We start from the raw sequence: 19,994 nt of genomic DNA on the forward strand, positions 1-19,994 counted from the left end.
CCCTTCAAATTGTTCCAACTGAACCAAGGATTATTTGTTTGTACTTCAACAGCAAGAATGCAACTTGTATGGGGAAAGAAATGCAACTGTACAAATAAGAGTTTAGGCAGGGAAATGTGCACAGCATTCAAAAAGCAGTTATTTAAAACACACACACATATATATAAAAAAGAAGCCTATGCAAACAAGGTGCCTAGCACAAACTAGGAGTGACAGTACAAACTAGGAGTGACAGCACAAACTAGGAGTGACAGTACAAACTAGGAGTGACAGCACAAACTAGGAGTGACAGCACAAAAAGGGAATAAGTGCAGCAATAGAGCAATTCAATTAGGAAATGGTGATCAGAGACAGGCAGGCAAAACGATTGGCTGTTACGTTATTTTTGTTACTTTTCTGTCATCAATGTTATGATTATACTGGATGGTAAGCTGAAAGGAACATAATTTAAATTCAAGTATAACAAGAAAAGAGATTAATCACACGAAAATCCACAATATTACTGTCTCAGAGATCAAATTGAAAAAAAATAAAAAAATAATCTCTGGGCTTCAAGACACTAACAATAAACACAATCTTGAGCAAGGATGAATTAATTAATTTCACAAACAAAAAACAATAAGTGAAAGACATTGTTAAAAGATGAGAGCAGAAGTAGAGGATTAATTCAAGTTGTTTTAACCGTGGTTCTAGGCTTACAATATAAGAGCTCAAATCTCACAGACACCTAATGACCTGAGTGATGTCATTTGCCAAATTTAAAAAAGTGTACTGCCCTATACGTTCCTCTGGTAAGATGCTTTGTTGCTTGGGTTTACAGAACTGGACTTCTCTCAAAGATCTGTGGGAGATTGGCAAAGCGCTGGTGGTTCCTGTAGTTCTGGTTCTGCCATTCGTCCAGAGTGTAATTTGTTCTGTCATTTCCAAATCGTCTTTGGTAATTTCTGATGAAAAAAAGTGAGAAAAAATAAATACAAATACATAAAAAAAAAAAATGTTTTAAAGTGAAATCAATACTCAGAAATGAGGTATGTGACTGCATTAGAAAATATGCAATCAATTCTCCAATTAAGACTGAAATGTCCTCTACAGAGGGCAGCAGTAGATAAACACACATGTAGATGCCTGTACCTGCGGGTGAGATCCGAGGGGTGCTGCCACTGCCTGCCGTTGGTTCCTGGTCCCTGTTCGGCCACATGGTTCATCAGGTTCAGCAGCTCAGTCATCACCCCTGGAGACAAACCCATACAGGTAGCACACACACACACACACACACTACAAGCTGAACAAGTAGAAGAAGAGGATACAGGACAGCAAGAATATACAGCATCAATGGCACAGAAAACCTGGGAATTATAATGCCATTTGAGGGTCATTACAAGCATTATTCAGAAATCTAGAACAAGTGGCTTCAGATAAGTGTCTGCTAAATTACCATTATTTTTTAAATTAATAATATTAGATTAAGCTGGTGTTCATAACAAAAAAGATGCAAAAGACAATTAAGAAAAAAACCTAGCCAGTCAGTGAGCAAGTCCTAATAACTGTATTTCTGCGAAAAAAGTCAAACTATCAAGGAAAAATGGAAATCCAAGACAACTTCCTAGTGAAGGTGATTATCCTAGCCCAAGCAGCTCTTAAGATGCCCAGAGCTTACCCATGATGTTGCACAATTGAAGTCAATAGGTCAATTTTAGTCAAAGTATGGTATATTTGGGCTTGAAGTGGGAAATCCAAAGTGGGAACTTTGTGGAAATCCGTGTCAATGACGTGCAAGTGCTTTCTGACTTGCGTGTCAGTTCCAGGGCTGGCTTTAGTTAATTTGGAACCACCTACAGTACCAGTCAAAAGTTTGGACACACCTACTCAGTCAAGGTTTTTTTTTTTTAAATTGTACTATTTTCTACATTGTAGAATAATAGTGAAGCCATCAAAATGATGAAATAACACACATGGAATTATGTAGTAACCAAAAATGTTAATCTAAATATATTTTATATTCTTCAAAGTAGCCACCCAAATCAATCAAATAAATGCATCAGAGTTCAAGTAATAGACATCAACTGTTCAGAGGAGACTGTGTGATCAAATCAAATGTTATTAGTCACATGCGCCGAATACAACATGTGTAGACCTTACAGTGAAATGCTTACTTACGAGCCCCTAACTGAAAGTGCAGTTTCAAAAAAATACAGATAAGAATAAGAGATAAAAGTAACAAGTAATTAAAGAGCAGCAGTAAAAAAATAACAATATATAAAGGGGGGTGCCGGTACAGAGTCAATGTGCCGGGACACTGGTTAGTTGAGGAAGTATGTACATGTAGGTAGAGTTAATTAAAGTGACTATATATAGATGACAACAGGCAGTGGTGTGGAGAGAGGGGCAATGCTAATAGTCTGGGTAGCCATTTGACTAGATGTTCAGGAGTCTTATGGCTTGAGGGTAGAAGCTGTTTAAAGGCCTCTTGGACATATAGTCAGGCCTTCATGGTAGAATTGCTGCAAAGAAGCCACTACCAAAGGACACCAATAAGAAGAAGAGACTTGCTTGGGCCAAGAAACACAAGCAATGGACATTAGACTGGTGGAAACTTGTCCTTTGGTCTAGAGTCCAAATTGGAGATTTTTGGTTCCAACAGCCGTGTCTTTGTGAGACGCGGTGTGGGTGAATGGATGATCTCCACATGTGCATTTCCCACCGTAAAGCATGGAGGAGGTGGTGTTATGGTGTGCGTGTGCTTTGCTGGTAACACTGTTTGTGATTTATTTAGAATTCAAGGCACACTTAACCAGCATGGTTATCACAGCATTCTGCAGCGATACACCATCCCATCTGGTTTGGGCTTAACGGGACTATCATTTGTTTTTCAACAGGACAATGACATCTCCAGGCTGTGTAAGGGCTATTTCACCAAGGAGAGTGATGGAGTGCTGCGTCCCACAATCCCCTGACCTCAACCAAATTGAGATGGTTTGGGATGAGTCAGACTGCAGAGTGAAGGAAAAGCAGCCAACAAGTGCTCAGCATATGTGGGAACTCATTCAAGACTGTTAGAAAAGGATTCCAGGTGAAGCTGGTTGAGAGAATGCCAAGAGCGTGCAAAGCTGTCAAGGAAAAGGGTGGCTATTTGAAGAATCTCAAATAGAAAATATATTTTGATTTGTTTTACACTTTTTTGGTTACTACATGATTCCATGTGTTGTTTCATAGTCTTGATGTCTTCACTATTATTCTAGAAAAAATAAAAACCCTTGAATGAGTAGGTGTTGTAAAACATTTGACCGGTAGTGTACATGTACCAATTGTTAAGTTCATGTTTTAAGTATCCCTATATTTCTGTTATTACGGGGCTATCACTCAGTCAAGAGTGCGCCTGCACAGGAAGTCTGTTCGTTGATGAACTTAGCCTAGAGTGCAATGGCTACCTTGTAGTGTGTTCATACGGTATTGTAAACTTTGTTAAACTGGAACCTTGTCGTTGTGTCATTTCGAGTTAACACAAATCACCTTGACTAACCTGTACCCCCGCACATTTACTCGGTACCGGGCCCCTGTACATTGCCTCGTTATTGTTATGTAATTCTTCTGTTAATATTTTCTTAACTAAATAAAATAAGTAACTATTTCTTGAACTAGGGGGCTGAGTCACTGGCTTCTGGTGTTCTTCCATGCCGTCCCTGGGAGGGGTGTGTCACTTGAGTGGGTTGAGTCACTGACGTGGTCTTCCTGTCTGGGTTGGCGCCCCCCCTTGGGCTGTGCCGTGGCGGAGATCTTTGTGGGCTATACTCGGCCTTGTCCCGGGATGGTATGTTGGTGGTTGGAGATATCCCTCCAGTGGTGTGGAGGCTGTGCTTTGGCAAAGTGGGTGGGGTTATATCCTACCTGTTTGGCCCTGTCCGAGGGTTTCATCGGATGGGGCCACAGTGTCTCCTGACCCCTCCTGTCTCAGCCTCCAGTATTTATGCTGCAGTAGTTTATGTGTCGGGGGGCTAGGGTCAGTCTGTCACATCTGGAGTATTTCTCTTGTCTTTTCCGGTGTCCTGTGTGAATTTAAATATGCTCTCTCTAATTCTCTCTTTCTTTCCTTCCTTCCTTCTCTCTCTCTCGGGAGCTCTATGACCATGCCTCAGGCCTACCTGGCTTGATGACTCCTTGCTGTCCCCAGTTCACCTGGCCATGCTGCTGCTCCAGTTCCAACTGCTCTGCCTGCAGCTATGGAACCCTGACCTGTTCGCCGGACGTGCTACCTGTCCCAGACCTGCTGTTTTCAACTCTAGAGACAGCAGGAGCGGTAGAGATACTCTCAAAGATCGGCTATGAAAAAGCCAACTGACACTTACTCTTGTGTTACTGACTTGTTGCACCCTCGACAACTGCTATGATTATTATTATTTGACCATGCTGGTCATTTATGAACATTTGAACATCTAGGCCATGTGCTGTTATAATCTCCACCCGGCACAGCCAGAAGAGGACTGGCCACCCCTCATAGCCTGGTTCCTCTAGGTTTCTTCCTGGGTTTTGGCCTTTCTAGGGAGTTTTTCCTAGCCACCGTGCTTCTACACCTGCATTGCTTGCTGTTTGGGGTTTTAGGCTGGGTTTCTGTACAGCACTTTGAGATATCAGCTGATGTAAGAAGGGCTATATAAATACATTTGATTTGAACTGCACTGTTGGTTAACCTGTTATGACTAGGGGGCAGTATTTTCACGGCCGGATAAAAAACGTACCCGATTTAATCTGATTATTACTCCTGCCCAGAAACTAGAATATGCATATAATTATTAGCTTTGGATAGAAAACACTCCAAAGTTTCTAAAACTGTTTGAATGGTGTCTGTGAGTATAACAGAACTCATTTGGCAGGCCAAAACCTGAAAAGATTCCAAACAGGAAGTACCCTGTCTGACCATTTCTTGGCCTTCTTGATTATCTCTATCCAATACAGGGGATCTCTGCTGTTACGTGACACTTCCTACGGCTCCCATGGGCTCTCAGAAGGCGGCAAAAAGCTGAATCGTGGCTTTGCAGGCCCTGGCTGAAAAACATTAGCACGTTTGGATAGTGGCCGGTCAGAGTACTATGAGACTGAGGCTCGTGCACGAGTCGACTCCATGTTTACTTTCTCTCTCTTTGAACGAAAACCACCACTCCCGGTCGGAATATTATCGCTTCTTTACGAGAAAAATGGCATAAAAATAGATTTTAAACAGCGTTTGACATGCTTCGAAGTACGGTAATGGAATATTTAGAAATCTTTTGTCACGAAATGCGTCGTGATCGTCACCCTTATTTACCATTCGGATAGTGTCTTGAACGCACGAACAAAACGTCGCTGTTTGGATATAACTATGGATTATTTGGGACCAAACCAACATTTGTTATTGAAGTAGAAGTCCTGGGAGTGCATTCTGACGAAGAACAGCAAAGGTAATAACATTTTTCTTATAGTAAATCTGACTTTGGTGAGTGCTAAACTTGGTGGGTGTCTAAATAGCTAGCCGTGATGGCTGGGCTATCTACTGAGAATATTGCAAAATGTGCTTTCACCGATAGGCTATTTTAAAATCGGACATAGCGAGTGCATAGAGGAGTTCTGTATCTATAATTCTTAAAATAATTGTTATGTTTTTTGTGAACATTTATCGTGAGTAATTTAGTAAATTCACCGGAAGTTTGCGGGGGGTATGCTAGTTCTGAATGTCACATGCTAATGTAAAAAGCTGGTTTTTGATATAAATATGAACTTGATTGAACAAAACATGCTCTGCTGACATAATCTAATGTTTTGCTTTCGTTGTAAAGCCTTTTTGAAATCAGACAGTGTGGTTAGATAAAGGAGAGTCTTGTCTTTAAAATGGTGTAAAATAGTCATATGTTTGAAAAATTGAAGTTTTTGTATTTTTGAGGAATTTGTAATTCGCGCCACGCCCATCATTGGCTATTGGAGCAGGTGTTCCGCTAGCGGAACGTCTAGATGTAAGAGGTTTTAATTAAGGGCTTGTAAGTAAGCATTGTGCATTCGGCGCATGTGACAAATCAAATTTGATAAGTCTTTGAATGTCCTTGAGTGGCCCAGCCAGAGCCCGGACTTGAACCCGATCAAACATTTCTGGAGAGACCTGAAAACAGCTGTGCAGCGACGCTCCCCATCCAACCTGACAAAACTTGAGAGGATCTGCAGAGACGAATGGGAGAAACTCCGGGAGAAACTCCCCAAATACAAGTGTGCCAAGCTTGTAGCGTCATACCCAAGAATACTAGAGGTTGTAATTACTGCCAAAGGAGCTTCAACAAAGTACTGAGTAAAGGGTCTGAATACTTACATAAATGTGCAATTTCAGTTTTCATATATATATATATATATATATATATATTTCTAAATGACTGGACTTTCCCTTTATGCACTGCACAGCAAAAATCATAGGTAGGTTAGGATTCAAGGTTATTAGGACTGGCATGAATTAAGTCTGACTTAGAACGGGATTTCACACAAAGCCTTACACATTATTACAGCCAACCACAGAGGATTTACGACAACATAAGATAAGGACTTGGTGTGGAAATGGGGTAAGGTTTTGGGGCGATACATAGACTTCAAGAGAACGAGAAATTAGTCTAAATAACTTATTTGTTGGGAAAACAAGAACATTTCACTAAATTCACCAATTGAAGCACCCGGTTAGCACCAGGCCCCCAACATCCCAAATAATGAGATACACCTCTTACCTTCTCCTGCATCAATATTCTCCCTTATGTGTCTGGTGACTGAGTCCACATAGAGCCACTTCTCACGCTGCCAGTCCTCCTCCCTGTCATAGACCACCGGCCTGGAAAAGACATCCACCCAATTCAAACACTCAAGAAATCTATTCTGCTTCCTTCCACTCTCACAAGACCTCAGATCTGACAGAATTGAATAAGTAATGCTTTGACCATTCAAGTCATGCAAAAGCATTGATTAAATAAAGATGCATTTGTGAAGTGGTTGAGTGGGAGAATAACCAGACTGTCTGTCTACATTCAGAGAAGATAAATAAACCAGTCTCTCTGGAAATAATACCAGTCAGCAGGGCCTGAAGCTCACTTTTTGGTCCAAGAGCCACTATGGCATAGATTTTAAAATTTACCCACCACTCAGATTTAGAATTACACCAACAAAAAGAATGGATGAGCATCCTTTGTCATGTTTCTAAACCAATAATTGTATTACTAGTAAGATGTAATGAGGTATAGTGTTTAATTTCATTTTTTGTGACCAAGTCTTTAAACCAAAATATCAGTTGAGACAAATGTTCACCTGCCCCTTTCAGGGCGGGAGGTTACTGTGGTAATGCCAGTTGAGTCATGTTTGTGCCTGTGAGATTGAGTCTGACTAGTAGCCACGCCTTCTCTTCCCTAGCAGTTGAAACTCAAACATTGAAAAACAACCTAGCTTGTGAACAAAACAAAGTAAATAGCCATGAAACACAAGGACAGTCTCACTTCAGTCAACTTTCGTTATGCCTATGCGTAGCGCTTCTAAAAATGCAACCTTCACTCAGCACTTCACATCAGCACAGCCCCCAGCCAGGCAATGTTGCTGCGCGAGGTGGGATAGGCTATAGGATTAATAGTTCTTACACTTTGTGCGGTTCATTTACCAACTACGAAACAAAATATGGCAGAAATACTGCTGATGCATTTATTGTGCTATAAATCATACTATTTTAAGTCATAAATGCAAGTGAAATGCTAGCACTGTGGAGCCCTGACTACCCGCCAAGAAGGCTGGTGAAATAGACATCTTACAGCCAATGCAAAAATCTGCCCGCATTTGGCAGGTGTTAATTTTAGGCCCTGCCAGTTAGGGAAGAAAATCATCAAATTGCTCCCTCTAAGAGATTTAGAAAACATCAAGGACTCTGAAATGTACCTTGGTGCAGTTTTCTGGACAGGTCTTGTATTGACCACTTTCTGGTCAGATGAAGTTGAAGCTGCCTGGACAGGTTTTATCTTCTTCACTTTCTGCCCAGGCGAAGGTTTATGGACAATTGTGTTCTTGATAATGTTCTGTCCAGGTGAAGGTTTCTGGACAGGTCTTGTTGTTGTCTTGACAACATTCTTCTCCGGAAAAGGTTTCTGCACAGATCTGGTCTCAGACACTTTCTGCTCAGGAGGCATTGCGGGTTTTCTGCTGCTGCTGCTCTGCTGCACGCTGGGAACCACCACCACTGACCTCACCTGGATACAACAGAAAGGTCTTACAGCAATATGACCAGAGATATCCACACAAGCACTATACAGTCACAACCAAATCTAAGCTATCCTAACAGTTGACGCAGGCAAAACAAATAAATTTCTAAATATGGCTATATGGATACAAAATACAGTAAAAATGTGTTAATGATGAAATATTAGTAGTTAACTTGTTATGGATAGGGGGCAGTATTTTCACGGCCGGATAAAAAACGTACCCGATTTAATCTGTTTATTACTCCTGCCCAGAAACTAGAATATGCATATAATTATTAGCTTTGGATAGAAAACACTCCAAAGTTTCTAAAACTGTTTGAATGGTGTCTGTGAGTATAACAGAACTCAAATGGCAGGCCAAAACCTGAGAAGATTCTGTACAGGAAGTACCCTGTCTGACCATTTCTTGGCCTTCTTTGTCATCTCTATCCAAAACAGAGGATCTCTGCTGTAACGTGACACTTTCTAAGGCTCCCATAGGCTCTCAGAAGGTGCCAGAACGTTGAATGATGACTCTGCAGTCTCTGGCTGAAAAACAGTAGCGCATTTGGATAGTGGTCGATCTGAGAACAATGAGACGGGTGTGCGCGTGCACGTGAAGAGGCCATTTTACATTTTCAGTCTTTGAACGAAAACAACAACTCCTGGTCGGAATATTATCGCTTCTTTACGAGAAAAATCGCATAAAAATTGATTTTAAACAGCGTTTGACATGCTTCGAAGTACGGTAATGGAATATTTTGACATTTTTTGTCACGAAACGCGCCGGCGCGCCACCCTTCGTTACCCTTCGGATAGTGTCTTGAACGCACGAACAAAACGCCACTATTTGGATATAACTATGGATTATTTGGAACCAAACCAACATTTGTTGTTGAAGTAGAAGTCCTGGGAGTGCATTCTGGTAATCCAATTTTTCTTATAGTAAATCTGAGTTTGGTGAGTACCAAACTTGGTGGGTGTCAAAATAGCTAGCCTGTGATGGCCGGGCTATCTACTCAGAATATTGCAAAATGTGCTTTCACCGAAAAGCTACTTTAAAAATCGGACACCCCGATTGCATAAAGGAGTTCTGTATCTATAATTCTTAAAATAATTGTTATGTTTTTTGTGAACGTTTATCGTGAGTAATTTAGTAAATTCACCGGAAGTGTTCGGTGGGAATGCTAGTTCTGAACGTCACATGCTAATGTAAAAAGCTGGTTTTTTATATAAATATGAACAAAACATGCATGTATTGTATAACATAATGTCCTAGGAGTGTCATCTGATGAAGATCATCAAAGGTTAGTGCTGCATTTAGCTGTGGTTTTGTTTTTTGTGACATTATATGCTAGCTTGAAAAATGGGTGTCTGATTATTTCTGGCTGGGTACTCTGCTGACATAATCTAATGTTTTGCTTTCATTGTAAAGCCTTTTTGAAATCGGACAGTGTGGTTAGATAAAGGAGAGTCTTGTCTTTAAAATGGTGTAAAATAGTCATATGTTTGAAAAATTGAAGTTTTCGGATTTTCGAGGAGTTTGTATTTCGCGCCACGCCCTATCATTGGATATTGGAGCGGTGTTCCGCTAGCGGAACGTCTGAATGTAAGAGGTTAAATCACACAGCTACATTAAGAAAACAAAAAGTAGTAAGTGTTTGGACCGCTTACCTGGACTTGGAGAGGTAAGGTGTTCTCGTAGCTGGTGTCCACGGTTACCTCTTCGGCCAGGAGTGTGACCTGGCACTCCTGAACTGAATCAAGCCCACCTCCCCCCCCCTCCACCACATTTCCCTCACAACCAGCATTGAACTCCACTGGGGCAATGTGACACAATGAGGACTCCAGTATGGGGGCGCCGATACTCCAATCGCCCCCTGCCGTGCCCTCCAAATCCTCATCTGCACCCTCCACTGGGACCAGAGGTGCCCCATATAACCCATAAGCTAGATCCTCCGAAGTGAAAGAGTAGTGCGGCTGGCAAACAACAGCCTGGCCCCCATTGGGATCAGGGAACCCTGGAGGCTCTCCCTCATCTGACACAGCCATCTGCAGCCTCTGCATCACCCCCCTCCCCCTAAACAAAGGGCTGGACGAGATGAGGGGCTGCAGGGGTGTCACAGCCTGAGACACATCCTTTCCTGCTTTAAGTGCCTCAAGGTAGGACCTGGAGAAAAAACCCTCAATGCTCACAACCTCCTCTTCCTCCTGATGTTTTATCTCCTCATTGCCCTCTTTTTCCCTTTCTCCCACCATCTCCTCTCCTTTCCCCTCCTCCCTCTCTCCGACGTCATATCTCTCCCCTGAAACCTGGTCCTGTGTTGGACTATGAGTTAAGAAAGGTTTAGTTTGCTGGGTGTCGCTGTCACTGGGGTTACGGGAGCGGTCGTCGTAAAAACTGTTACAGCTATCGACAAAGGCTTCAATGCCCTCATCGCTCCCCTTGTCACTGGGGCTCAGGCACATGATGTCATCAACGTCAAAGTTAAAAACAGGACCAAGGTCCATCAAGACTTTCTCAGGCTCATGGCCTAGGGTCTCAGACCAGGCCTCAGACTCGTTTGATACTGGGCCGCCTGGAGCTGCAGCACCACCGTGTCTACTTCCAGCCTCTTCTGCTTGGCCACACTGGATATGATCAGAGTTTGGCACACATATCACAGCTTCTGATGTACCTTCATCTTTGACTGTATTTTCAACACTAGATGGCACTTTTTGGAGGTCAGTGGTAGGGGAGACAGTGGCTACATTTGGAAGGGTGTTAGATGAAACTACAACACAAGCCAGGTCTGGGGAGATTGCCTTAGGACTACTGCAGGGACTACTGCAGGGCTTTTTGTATGTAGTTTCATACGTGTCATCAAGGCAGGAGTCATCCAATCGCCTCTTGTGTCTTGTAGGGGCATTGTTGTTCACAATCTCTATTTTCAAGTTGCAGAATGGATTGGACGAATTCCATGACTGGTTAGTGCCGCTAGGACTAACCCTACCGTTTTCACAAGTTATCATTCTAGAATAAACAGAGAGTGGTCTCAAGTGCCCAAAACTCTTATTATCTCCTCTTGGTTTTGCACTACTTAGCCTATTAAATATTGTCTTCAGAGGCTGGTTAGGCCTCTCCATTTCCCCTGATAGTGGTCAACCAGCTGGGGCTAAACAGATACCAGGATCAGCAACTCTTCTAGAACGTTTCCTAAGGGTAGAAAAAAAAAATATCTACAACTATTTCGCTTCAATTCCAATTCAGACCCTCCCTGAGCTACAGTTGTGAAGCAGGAAAGAATAACTAAGCACTTCTGGATCACAGATTTTTGGAAACCTTCAGAATAAGAGTCACGCCCTGTACACTTGGTAAAAACAACAAAAACATAAAACGCAACATGTAAAGTGTTAGTCCCATGTTTCATGAGCTGAAATTAAAGATCCCAGAAATGTTCCATGCGCACAAGAAGCTTTTTTTCTCTCAAATTCTAAGCACAAATGTATTTACATCCCTGTTAGTGATTATTTCTCCTTTGTCAAGATAATCCATCAACCTGACAGGTGAGGCATATCAAGAAGCTGATCAAAATGCATGATCATTACATACAGTAGTATGATTTGATATGTTTTCTTATTTTTCTTACAATTGTTATCCTGTTTTAGCATATAAAAAATGCTTGGAAAGATCAGAGGTTGGACCTAAGCAAGTGTTTAAATACTTCCCTACACATATAGAATATTTTCCTGGGGACAATAAAAGGCCACTCTAAAATGTGCAGTTGTGTCACGCAACACATTGTCAGATGTTTCAAGTTGAGGGAGTGTGCAATTGGCATGCTGACTGCAGGAATATCCACCATAGCTGTTGCCAAAGAATTAGGGCTGACCCCAGCTAGTCGACTGGTCGATTGTTTGGTTGACCGAGATTGTTTTAGTCGAGTAGTAACATATATATACAGTGCCTTCGGAAAGTATTCCGACTCCTTGACTTTTTCCACATTGTTACGTTACAGCCTTAATCAAAAAATATATATTTTTTAAACTTTGTCACCAATCTACACACAATGCACCATAATGACAAAGCGAAAACAGGTTTTCAGAAATTTTGCAATTGCATTACAAATAAAAACAGAAATACCTTATTTACATACCCTTTGCTATGAGACTCAAAATTGAGCTCAGGTATATCCGGTTTCCATTGATCATCCTTGAGATGTTTCCAATAGAGGTCGACCGATAAAATCGGAATAGCCGATTAATTTGGGCCGATTTCAAGTTTTCATAACAATTGGAAATCGGTATTTTTGGACGCCGATTTGGCCGATTTTAATTTTATTATTTTTATTTTATTATTATTATTATTTTTTTTTTTAGACTTTTACTTAACTAGGCAAGTCAGTTAAGAACACATTCTTATTTTCAATGACGGCTTAGGAGCGGTGGGTTAACTGCCTTGTTCAGGGGCAGAATGACAGATTTTTACCTTGTCAGCTCAGGGATTCAATCTTGCAACCTTACAGTTAACTAGTCCAACGCTCTAACCACCTGCTTTACGTTGCACTTCACAAGGAGCCTGCCTGTTACGCGAATGCAGTAAGAAGCCAAGGTAAGTTGCTAGCTAGCATTAAACTTATCTTATGAAAAACAATCAATCATAATCACTAGTTAACTACACATGGTTGATGATATTACTAGTTTATCTAGCCTGTCCTGCGTTGCATATAATCACTTAGGTACACGTTGCTCCAACCATAAACATCAATGCCTTTCTTAAAATCAATACACAGTATATATATTTTTAAACCTGCATATTTAGTTAATATTGCCTGCTAACATGAATTTCTTTTAACTAGGGAACATGTGTCACTTCTCTTGCAAACAGAGTCAGGGTATATGAAGCAGTTTGGCCCGCCTGGCTCATTGCGAACTGTGAAGACTATTTCTTCCTAACAAAGACAGCCGACTTCGCCAAACGGGGGATGATATATGATTTAACAAAAGCGCATTTGCGAAAAATGCACAATCGTTGCACGACTGTACCTAACCATAAACATCAATGCCTTTCTTAAAATCAATACACAGAAGTATATATTTTTAAACCTGCATATTTAGCTAAAAGAAATCCAGGTTAGCAGGCAATATTAACCAGGTGAAATTGTGTCATTTTGCGTTCATTGCACGCAGTCAGGGTATATGCAACAGTTTGGGCTGCCTGGCTCGTTGCGAACTAAGAGGATCTGCAGAGAGGAATGGGAGAAACTCCCCAAATACAGGTGTGCCAAGCTTGTAGCGTAATACCCAAGAAGACTCGAGGCTGTAATCGCTGCCAAAGGTGCTTCAAGAAAGTACTGAATACTTATGTAAATGTGATATTTCAGTTTTTGTTTAAAAAAAAAAAATGCACACAATTCTAAAAACCTGTGTTTTTTTCCCCTCCCCAATTTCATGGTATCCAACTGTCTTGTCTCATCGCTGCAACTCCCATACGGACTCGGGAGAGACATGCGTCCTCCGAAACACAACCCAACCCAACCAAGCCGACAAGGATATCCCTGCCGGCCAAACCCTCCCTAACCCGGACGACGCTGGGCCAATTGTGCGCCGCCCTCTGGGCCTCCCAGTCGCGGCCGGATGCGACAGAGCCTGGGCTCGAACCCAGAATCTCTGGTGGCACAGCTAGCTGCGATGCAGTGCCTTAGACCACTGCGCCACCCGGGAGTCCCTAAAAACCTGTTTTTGCTTTGTCATTATGGGGTAGTGTGTAGATTGCTGAGGGGGGAATTTTTTTTTAATACATTTTAGAATAAAGCTGTAACATAACAAAAACCCTTTTTTGGTTACTACATGATTCCATGTGTTATTTAATAGTTTTGATATCTTCACTATTATTCTACAATGTAGAAAATAGTAAAAACAAATAAAATTAGTAGGTGTCCAAACTTTTGACTGGTACTGTATGTCACGGGTAGTAAATGTACCGTTAATGCCATCATTTGGTAAAAAAATGTATGTTAATGCATGTATTAATTACAGTAATTGACCATTCTTACTCAGAGTTCAACATGCTACACTTGTGAGAAAGAAGTTCTGCTTTATTTAATAACCATCATTTACGAGATTAGTATATTTTTTCATTGTCTTTTGTTTGGAGTGCTCCATGTGAGCATGTGTTTGGTTTCTCTGTCCTGATAATTTTGAGGGAGCGCACATATAGAAGTACCGGTCCTGATGCGCGGAAATGTACGAAAGTGTTTTTTTTTTTAACATCCATTGCGAATTATATATTAAATCTATAGTTCCTCAAAGTAAGCTATTTGAAAGATCTTTCCAACTATCTCTCCATCGATATTCACCAATCCTCAGCGTGAAAGAGCAACGGAAGTTATAGGCCTACTGCTGCATTGGCCTATAGGCTATGAGTTCTGGAGGCTGGTGATCTTGCATTAGTCGACTTTAAACTTTTAGATTATAATATTTTTGCTATTGACCACGTGACAATCTTGAGAAAACGTTATTGAAATGAAACTGTCCCACAAAAACACGCATATGAAAATCATAACTGGCACACAGAACGGTAGAACTGGTAGGATAAATTCTAAGCTTCCCCAAACTTGAAATTCACATGCAGCCTCTGAAGACTATAAAATAATTGCCTCCACGTTTCCATGGTCAGATTTTGCCTATAGGCTACTTTGTTTTTTTAAATAACCTTACCTTGCTTCAATTATTTAACTAGGCAAGTCAGTTATTTTATAATGACTGCCTACCCCGGCCAAACCTTCCCCTAACCCGAACGACGCTGGGCCAATTGTGCGCTGCCCTACGGGACTCCCGATCACAGCCGGTTGTAATTCAGCCTGTGATCGAACCAGGATCTGTAGTGACGCCTCTAGCACTGAGATGCAGTGCCTTAGACCGCTGCGCCACTCGGGACATGCCTCATAAGATTAAATAAAACTTTCAGGTTTCAAACAATGAATGTTTTCAAAATGTATACTGCCTCCAGCTAACATTGTAAAGTAGTGGGTGATGCACTGATAGCCTGTGACCTACATTTGAATGGGAGGCGCTTCAATTATCAGTTGAGAAATAAAAATAGCTATTTTTAAATCACGCACCAAAACTTATCAGTCAATTTGAATAAATTCATTAGGCCATAATCTATGAATTTCACATGACTGGGAATAAAGATATGCATCTGTTAGTCACAAACACGAGTTTGGCCAGTCTGTGGCTTCAGGCTCATGCGATGGTGCCTGGAGAGCAGGCCAGCAGTGGAGAATACCCTCTCTGTACTTGCAATGGCACTGCGGATGCTCAACACCCTTCGGGCCACTCTTGCCAGGAATGCTGAGTTTTTGGTATTTTTTATTATTCTATTGGTAGGCCTAAAAAAGGTTTTTAGGCAAAATAACCCCATCAAAACAATAAGCTCCTTGGAAGAGGTAATATATCAGGCCTATTGGACCAAAATCAATGATAGTCTATTGTATAGATAATAGAACGAAAATTAATTGAACTTTTAAGCGATCTGATTTTTTGTTTCTAAATAATTTGCAACAATGATACACTTAGCTAGCTACCCACCTCGTTCCTTTCTGTTAGCATGTAGTACACCATCATGTTTCGGGAGGCGTGTCTTTTCAGATTCCACAATGACTCTTTAGTTGTGGACACTACATCACCGCACTCCCTCTCTTGATCTTGTAAGTCACCTTGATTTTGTACCTGTGTGTTTTGTCAGTTTCTTTATGAAAATATTATGAAAAAAGCCTTTGGGTAACTCGCTCCACACTTCAGTCAAATTGGGCACGCGCAATTCCTCGTTCCGCTCACATACTCTGGGCCCAGTCTGATGACCTGGAGCATGCTGCACCACCCTAGGAAGCTTCTCCAGTTATAGATGCACTTCAGACCCTGTCCTAGCCCAAGATGTACTCTTAAGGAGCCGAACGTTACAGTTAGCCTAAGGACCTTGTGTTATTTTCAGAGGTAGACTGGCTCTGACAGCCAGAACACCATCTAAACGTGAATAGATTATCGATATGATACGGTTCTAGAAACAAATGCACACTTACTGTATACTGTTAAACATGCAGTTGGCTAACCTCACAAAATGACCATTATATTGATTTTACTACTAACGTTAGCTAGCCAACTTACTGTAGCTCGCTAGGAAATGCGATTCATCACGACACATCACCCAAAAACATTTTAGAGCCAGACTAGCTAGCTCAAGTTGGCATATTTCGTCTCCTTCACTGTTATTTGAAGGTGCCATGCTTCAATAATGATCGTACTGTTTTACGTAAGTTAAGTTGTAAAAACATGCTAACGTTAACCGTTGACAAAGATACTGACAGCTAGCTAACGACGTTAGCACGTCGCTTCCCCCTCATCAGAAAAATGTTTATCGGTACAACAAAAGTTTGATAGTTGGTTGTGTGGTTTGATAGTTAGTTGTATAACTAGCTAACTGAACAGTAGCTAATGTTCATAAACTCACCACTTGTACTGTTGTCAAATCAGCCACTGCACAGCCAAAAACACTTGTGGTAATTGGCGCCTCAATTTAGCGGGGTGCCTGCGTATAGCTGCATGCGCAAGGAAGATCAATTAGTTCACGTGACATCTTCACGTTAGAGGGTACATTTGACAGATGGACCAGAAATCTATCCTTATTTGGATACAATCGAAGTGAGGTTTGTGTACTAAAGGTTGACACGGTAACAGGGGTCCCACGGGATTCTGGCAGGAATGGGAGTCAAGTTCGGGACGGGACAGAGCCATATCGACAGTCCAGAGGAACTGGTTTACTCTCGCGCCTCGCTCCAGTTGTAGCCAGTCATTACTTTACCTCAGATGTACGTGGAGAAATACATAATAACACATGTCTATTGTCGCGTTTCAAAACAACTGGGAACTCTGAAATCACAAGGTTACATCATGACGTCAGTGATCTTCAGATCGGGAAGTCAGAGCTCCAGAAAGAGCCCGAGTTGGATGACCGTTGAAATCGATTTTTTTCCCAGTCGGAGCTCTAATTTTTCAGAGTTCCCAGTTGTTTTCAACGCGCCAATTATTCATGAGTTCACCCGGCTCTGGTAAATACCACTGCTGCCTTCTTTGATTACATCTCGTAATGTTGTTATTAGCTGTGTATAGGCAACTGTCTCGTGAGCTGTGAGCAGCACAGCAGCCAAACGGAGCAGTTGTTATGGCTACTCACACGCAGAGCGGCTGGATCGCATTAGTGGAAACCATGACTGGTCTCAGGGCACATCTGCCGGTTTTGACTAGCAGAAGTGACTTTTCGTAGCAGGTTAGTAGAATTTACGTGGAAGGTTAGGATAAATAGGTTAAGGTTACGAAAACGGTCAGGGTTAGCTACAATTGTAACCGACGCGACTCGAATATAAACTAAGCAAAAAAAGAAACGTCTCTTTTTCAGGACACTGTCTTTCAAAGATGATTCGTAAAATTCCAAATAACTAAACAGATCTTCATTGTAAAGTGTTTAAACACTGTTTTCCATGCTTGTTCAATGAACCATAAACAATTCATGAACATGCAGCTGTGGAACGGTTGTTAAGACACAAACAGCTTACATAGGGTATGCAATTAAGGTCACAGTTATGAAACCTTAGGACACCAAAGAGGCCTTTCTACTTACTCTGAAAAACACCAAAAGAAAGATGCCCAGGGTTCATCTGTGTGAACGCTGCAAGGAGGCATGAGAACTGCAGATGTGGCCAGGTCAATAAATTGAAATGTCCGTACTGTGAGATGCCTAAGACAGAGCTACAGTGAGACAGGACGGACAGCTGATTGTCCTCATAGTGGCCGACCACGTGTAACAACACCTCCACAGGATCGGTACATCCGAACATCACACCTGCGGGACAGGTACAGGATGGCAACAACAATTGCCCGAGTTACACCAGGAACGCACAATCCCTCCATCAGTGATCAGACTGTCCGCAATAGGCTGAGAGAGGCTGTACTGAGGGCTTGTAGGCCTGTTGTATGGCAGGTCCTCACCAGACATCACCGGCAACAACGTCGCCTATGGGCACAAACCCACCGTCGCTGGACCAGACAGGACTGACAAAAAGTGCTCTTCACTGACGAGTCGCGGTTTTGTCTCACCAGGGGTGATGGTCGGATTTGCGTTTATCGTCGAAGGAATGAGCGTTACACCGAGGCCTGTACTCTGGAGCGGGATCGATTTGGAGGTGGAGGGTCCGTCATGGTCTGAGGCGGTGTGTCACAGCATCATCGGACTGAGCTTGTTTTCATTGCAGGCAATCTCAACGCTGTGGTACTCTTCCTGCAGGCTCATCCTGACATGACCCTCCAGCATGACAATGCCACCAGCCATACAGCTCATGATTTCCTGCAAGACAGGAATGTCTGTGTTCTGCCATGGCCAGCGAAGAGCCCGGATCTCAATCCCATTGAGCACGTCTGGGACCTGTTGGATCGGAGGGTGAGGGCTATCCCCCCCCCCCCCCCCCCCCCCCCCCCCCAGAAATGTCTGGGAACTTGTAGGTGCCTTGGTGGAAGAGTGGGGTAACATCTCACAGCAAGAACTGGCAAATCTGGTGCAGTCCATGAGGAGGAGATGCACTGCAGGTCTTATTGCAGCAGGTGGCCAGACCAGATACTGACTGTTACTTTTGATGTTGACCCCCCCTTGTTCAGGGACACATCATTACATTTTTGTTAGTCACATGTCTGTGGAACTTGTTCAGTTTATGTCTCAGTTGTTGAATCTTGTTATGTTCATACAAATATTTACACATGTTAAGTTTGCTGAAAATAAACGCAGTTGACAGTCAGAGGACGTTTATTTTTTTGCTGAGTTTATCTAGCTAGCTTGCTACAATCAGGCTTGGTTTCTAATGCGATGCTGCCGCAGAGCGGGGACAGACAGACTAGCAGCTAATGGAGGAAATTATTTCTGATTTCTGCGCTTAAAAATGAGGACGAGCCGAGAGTACATTTTATAGGGATGGGGCAGGAACGTTCCGGGTTTATATAACTGTTGCAGGATCAGGACCGTACGGGGGAACATTTGCCAGGACAAGACGCGGCATGAATTAATGTTAACCCCCGTGTCAACCTCTAGTGTGTAGACTAGATCTAATTTTAAACAACAGCCTCTCACAGTAACCAGTTTTCTATCCAACGGTTTTATGTGCGTAAAGGACAACAAGAAAAAATTACAGGCCTGATGGAAACTGCTAATTTGTCGGTAAAGTTTCCAAATGTCGACAAAAATAAATACGTTAAACAAGGTGGGATTTTTTTGTTTCGGTAAAATGTATTATGCTATAACCATCATATCAAAGTAAATGTGGTTTCCGTCACGCGACGTGTGGTCATCCCACTACGACTCGGGAAAACATGCAGTTTATTAGGCTACATAGGAAATAAATTATGAACTTCACAGAGTGGTGAAAGTGCCATGGGATGAGCTTGGTGCTCCTTTCCAATAAATATCGAGGCTCTTATTCTGGTGACATGATGATCGATGGTTGCCTGCCGTTTGACAAATTAAAATAATCTCGCTCTTTTCTCCATAATAATCTCATCATGTAGGCTATACCCGCACTGTATCTGCCAGTTATTGGCTAGAGCGCAGGTGCCAATACAAGAGTGGGCACATTCACTAAATAACGCAATTGTTTTTGTGTCAAACCATCAGTAGAGGTGAAAATGCAATGGAAACCCATTTCATTTGCATTTTTTATTTAGTACATGGGAATTTAACCCCAACATTTATTTTTA

The 19,994-nt window shown here is 42.1% G+C and overlaps 1 protein-coding gene across 3 annotated transcripts; it reads right to left on the reverse strand.

Annotated features, from left to right (window-relative positions):
• Positions 1 to 299: 299 nt before the first annotated feature.
• kop (askopos) lies at positions 300 to 16,872 on the reverse strand. 3 transcript variants are annotated; one of them, XM_029713712.1, is made up of 6 exons: positions 16,708 to 16,872; positions 9,891 to 11,412; positions 7,918 to 8,225; positions 6,732 to 6,832; positions 1,132 to 1,231; positions 300 to 944 (listed from the first exon to the last, which is right to left on the reverse strand). In XM_029713712.1, the coding sequence occupies exons 2-6, from the start codon at positions 11,340 to 11,342 to the stop codon at positions 815 to 817; spliced, it is 2,091 nt and encodes a 696-aa protein (XP_029569572.1). In that variant the 5' UTR covers positions 11,343 to 11,412; positions 16,708 to 16,872; the 3' UTR covers positions 300 to 814. The 3 variants fall into 3 exon arrangements, with proteins under 3 accessions (XP_029569572.1, XP_029569573.1, XP_029569574.1); XM_029713713.1 differs by lacking the exon at positions 16,708 to 16,872 and adding an exon at positions 16,365 to 16,559; XM_029713714.1 differs by lacking the exon at positions 16,708 to 16,872 and adding an exon at positions 15,789 to 15,885.
• Between the last annotated feature and the right edge of the window lie 3,122 nt (positions 16,873 to 19,994).

Source organism: Salmo trutta, chromosome 25 (assembly GCF_901001165.1).
Source record: "Salmo trutta chromosome 25, fSalTru1.1, whole genome shotgun sequence".
Classification (NCBI taxonomy): domain Eukaryota; kingdom Metazoa; phylum Chordata; class Actinopteri; order Salmoniformes; family Salmonidae; genus Salmo; species Salmo trutta.

Coding starts and splice junctions, on each gene's coding strand:
- kop (XM_029713712.1), bottom strand. CDS start 11,342: ATGGAGAGGCCTAACCAGCCTCTGAAGACAATATTTAATAGGCTAAGT. Junction 8,226..9,890: donor CCTTACCTCTCCAAGTCCAG/GTAAGCGGTCCA, acceptor TGTTGTATCCAG/GTGAGGTCAGTGGTGGTGGT. Junction 6,833..7,917: donor GTCCAGAAAACTGCACCAAG/GTACATTTCAGA, acceptor TGTCTTTTCCAG/GCCGGTGGTCTATGACAGGG.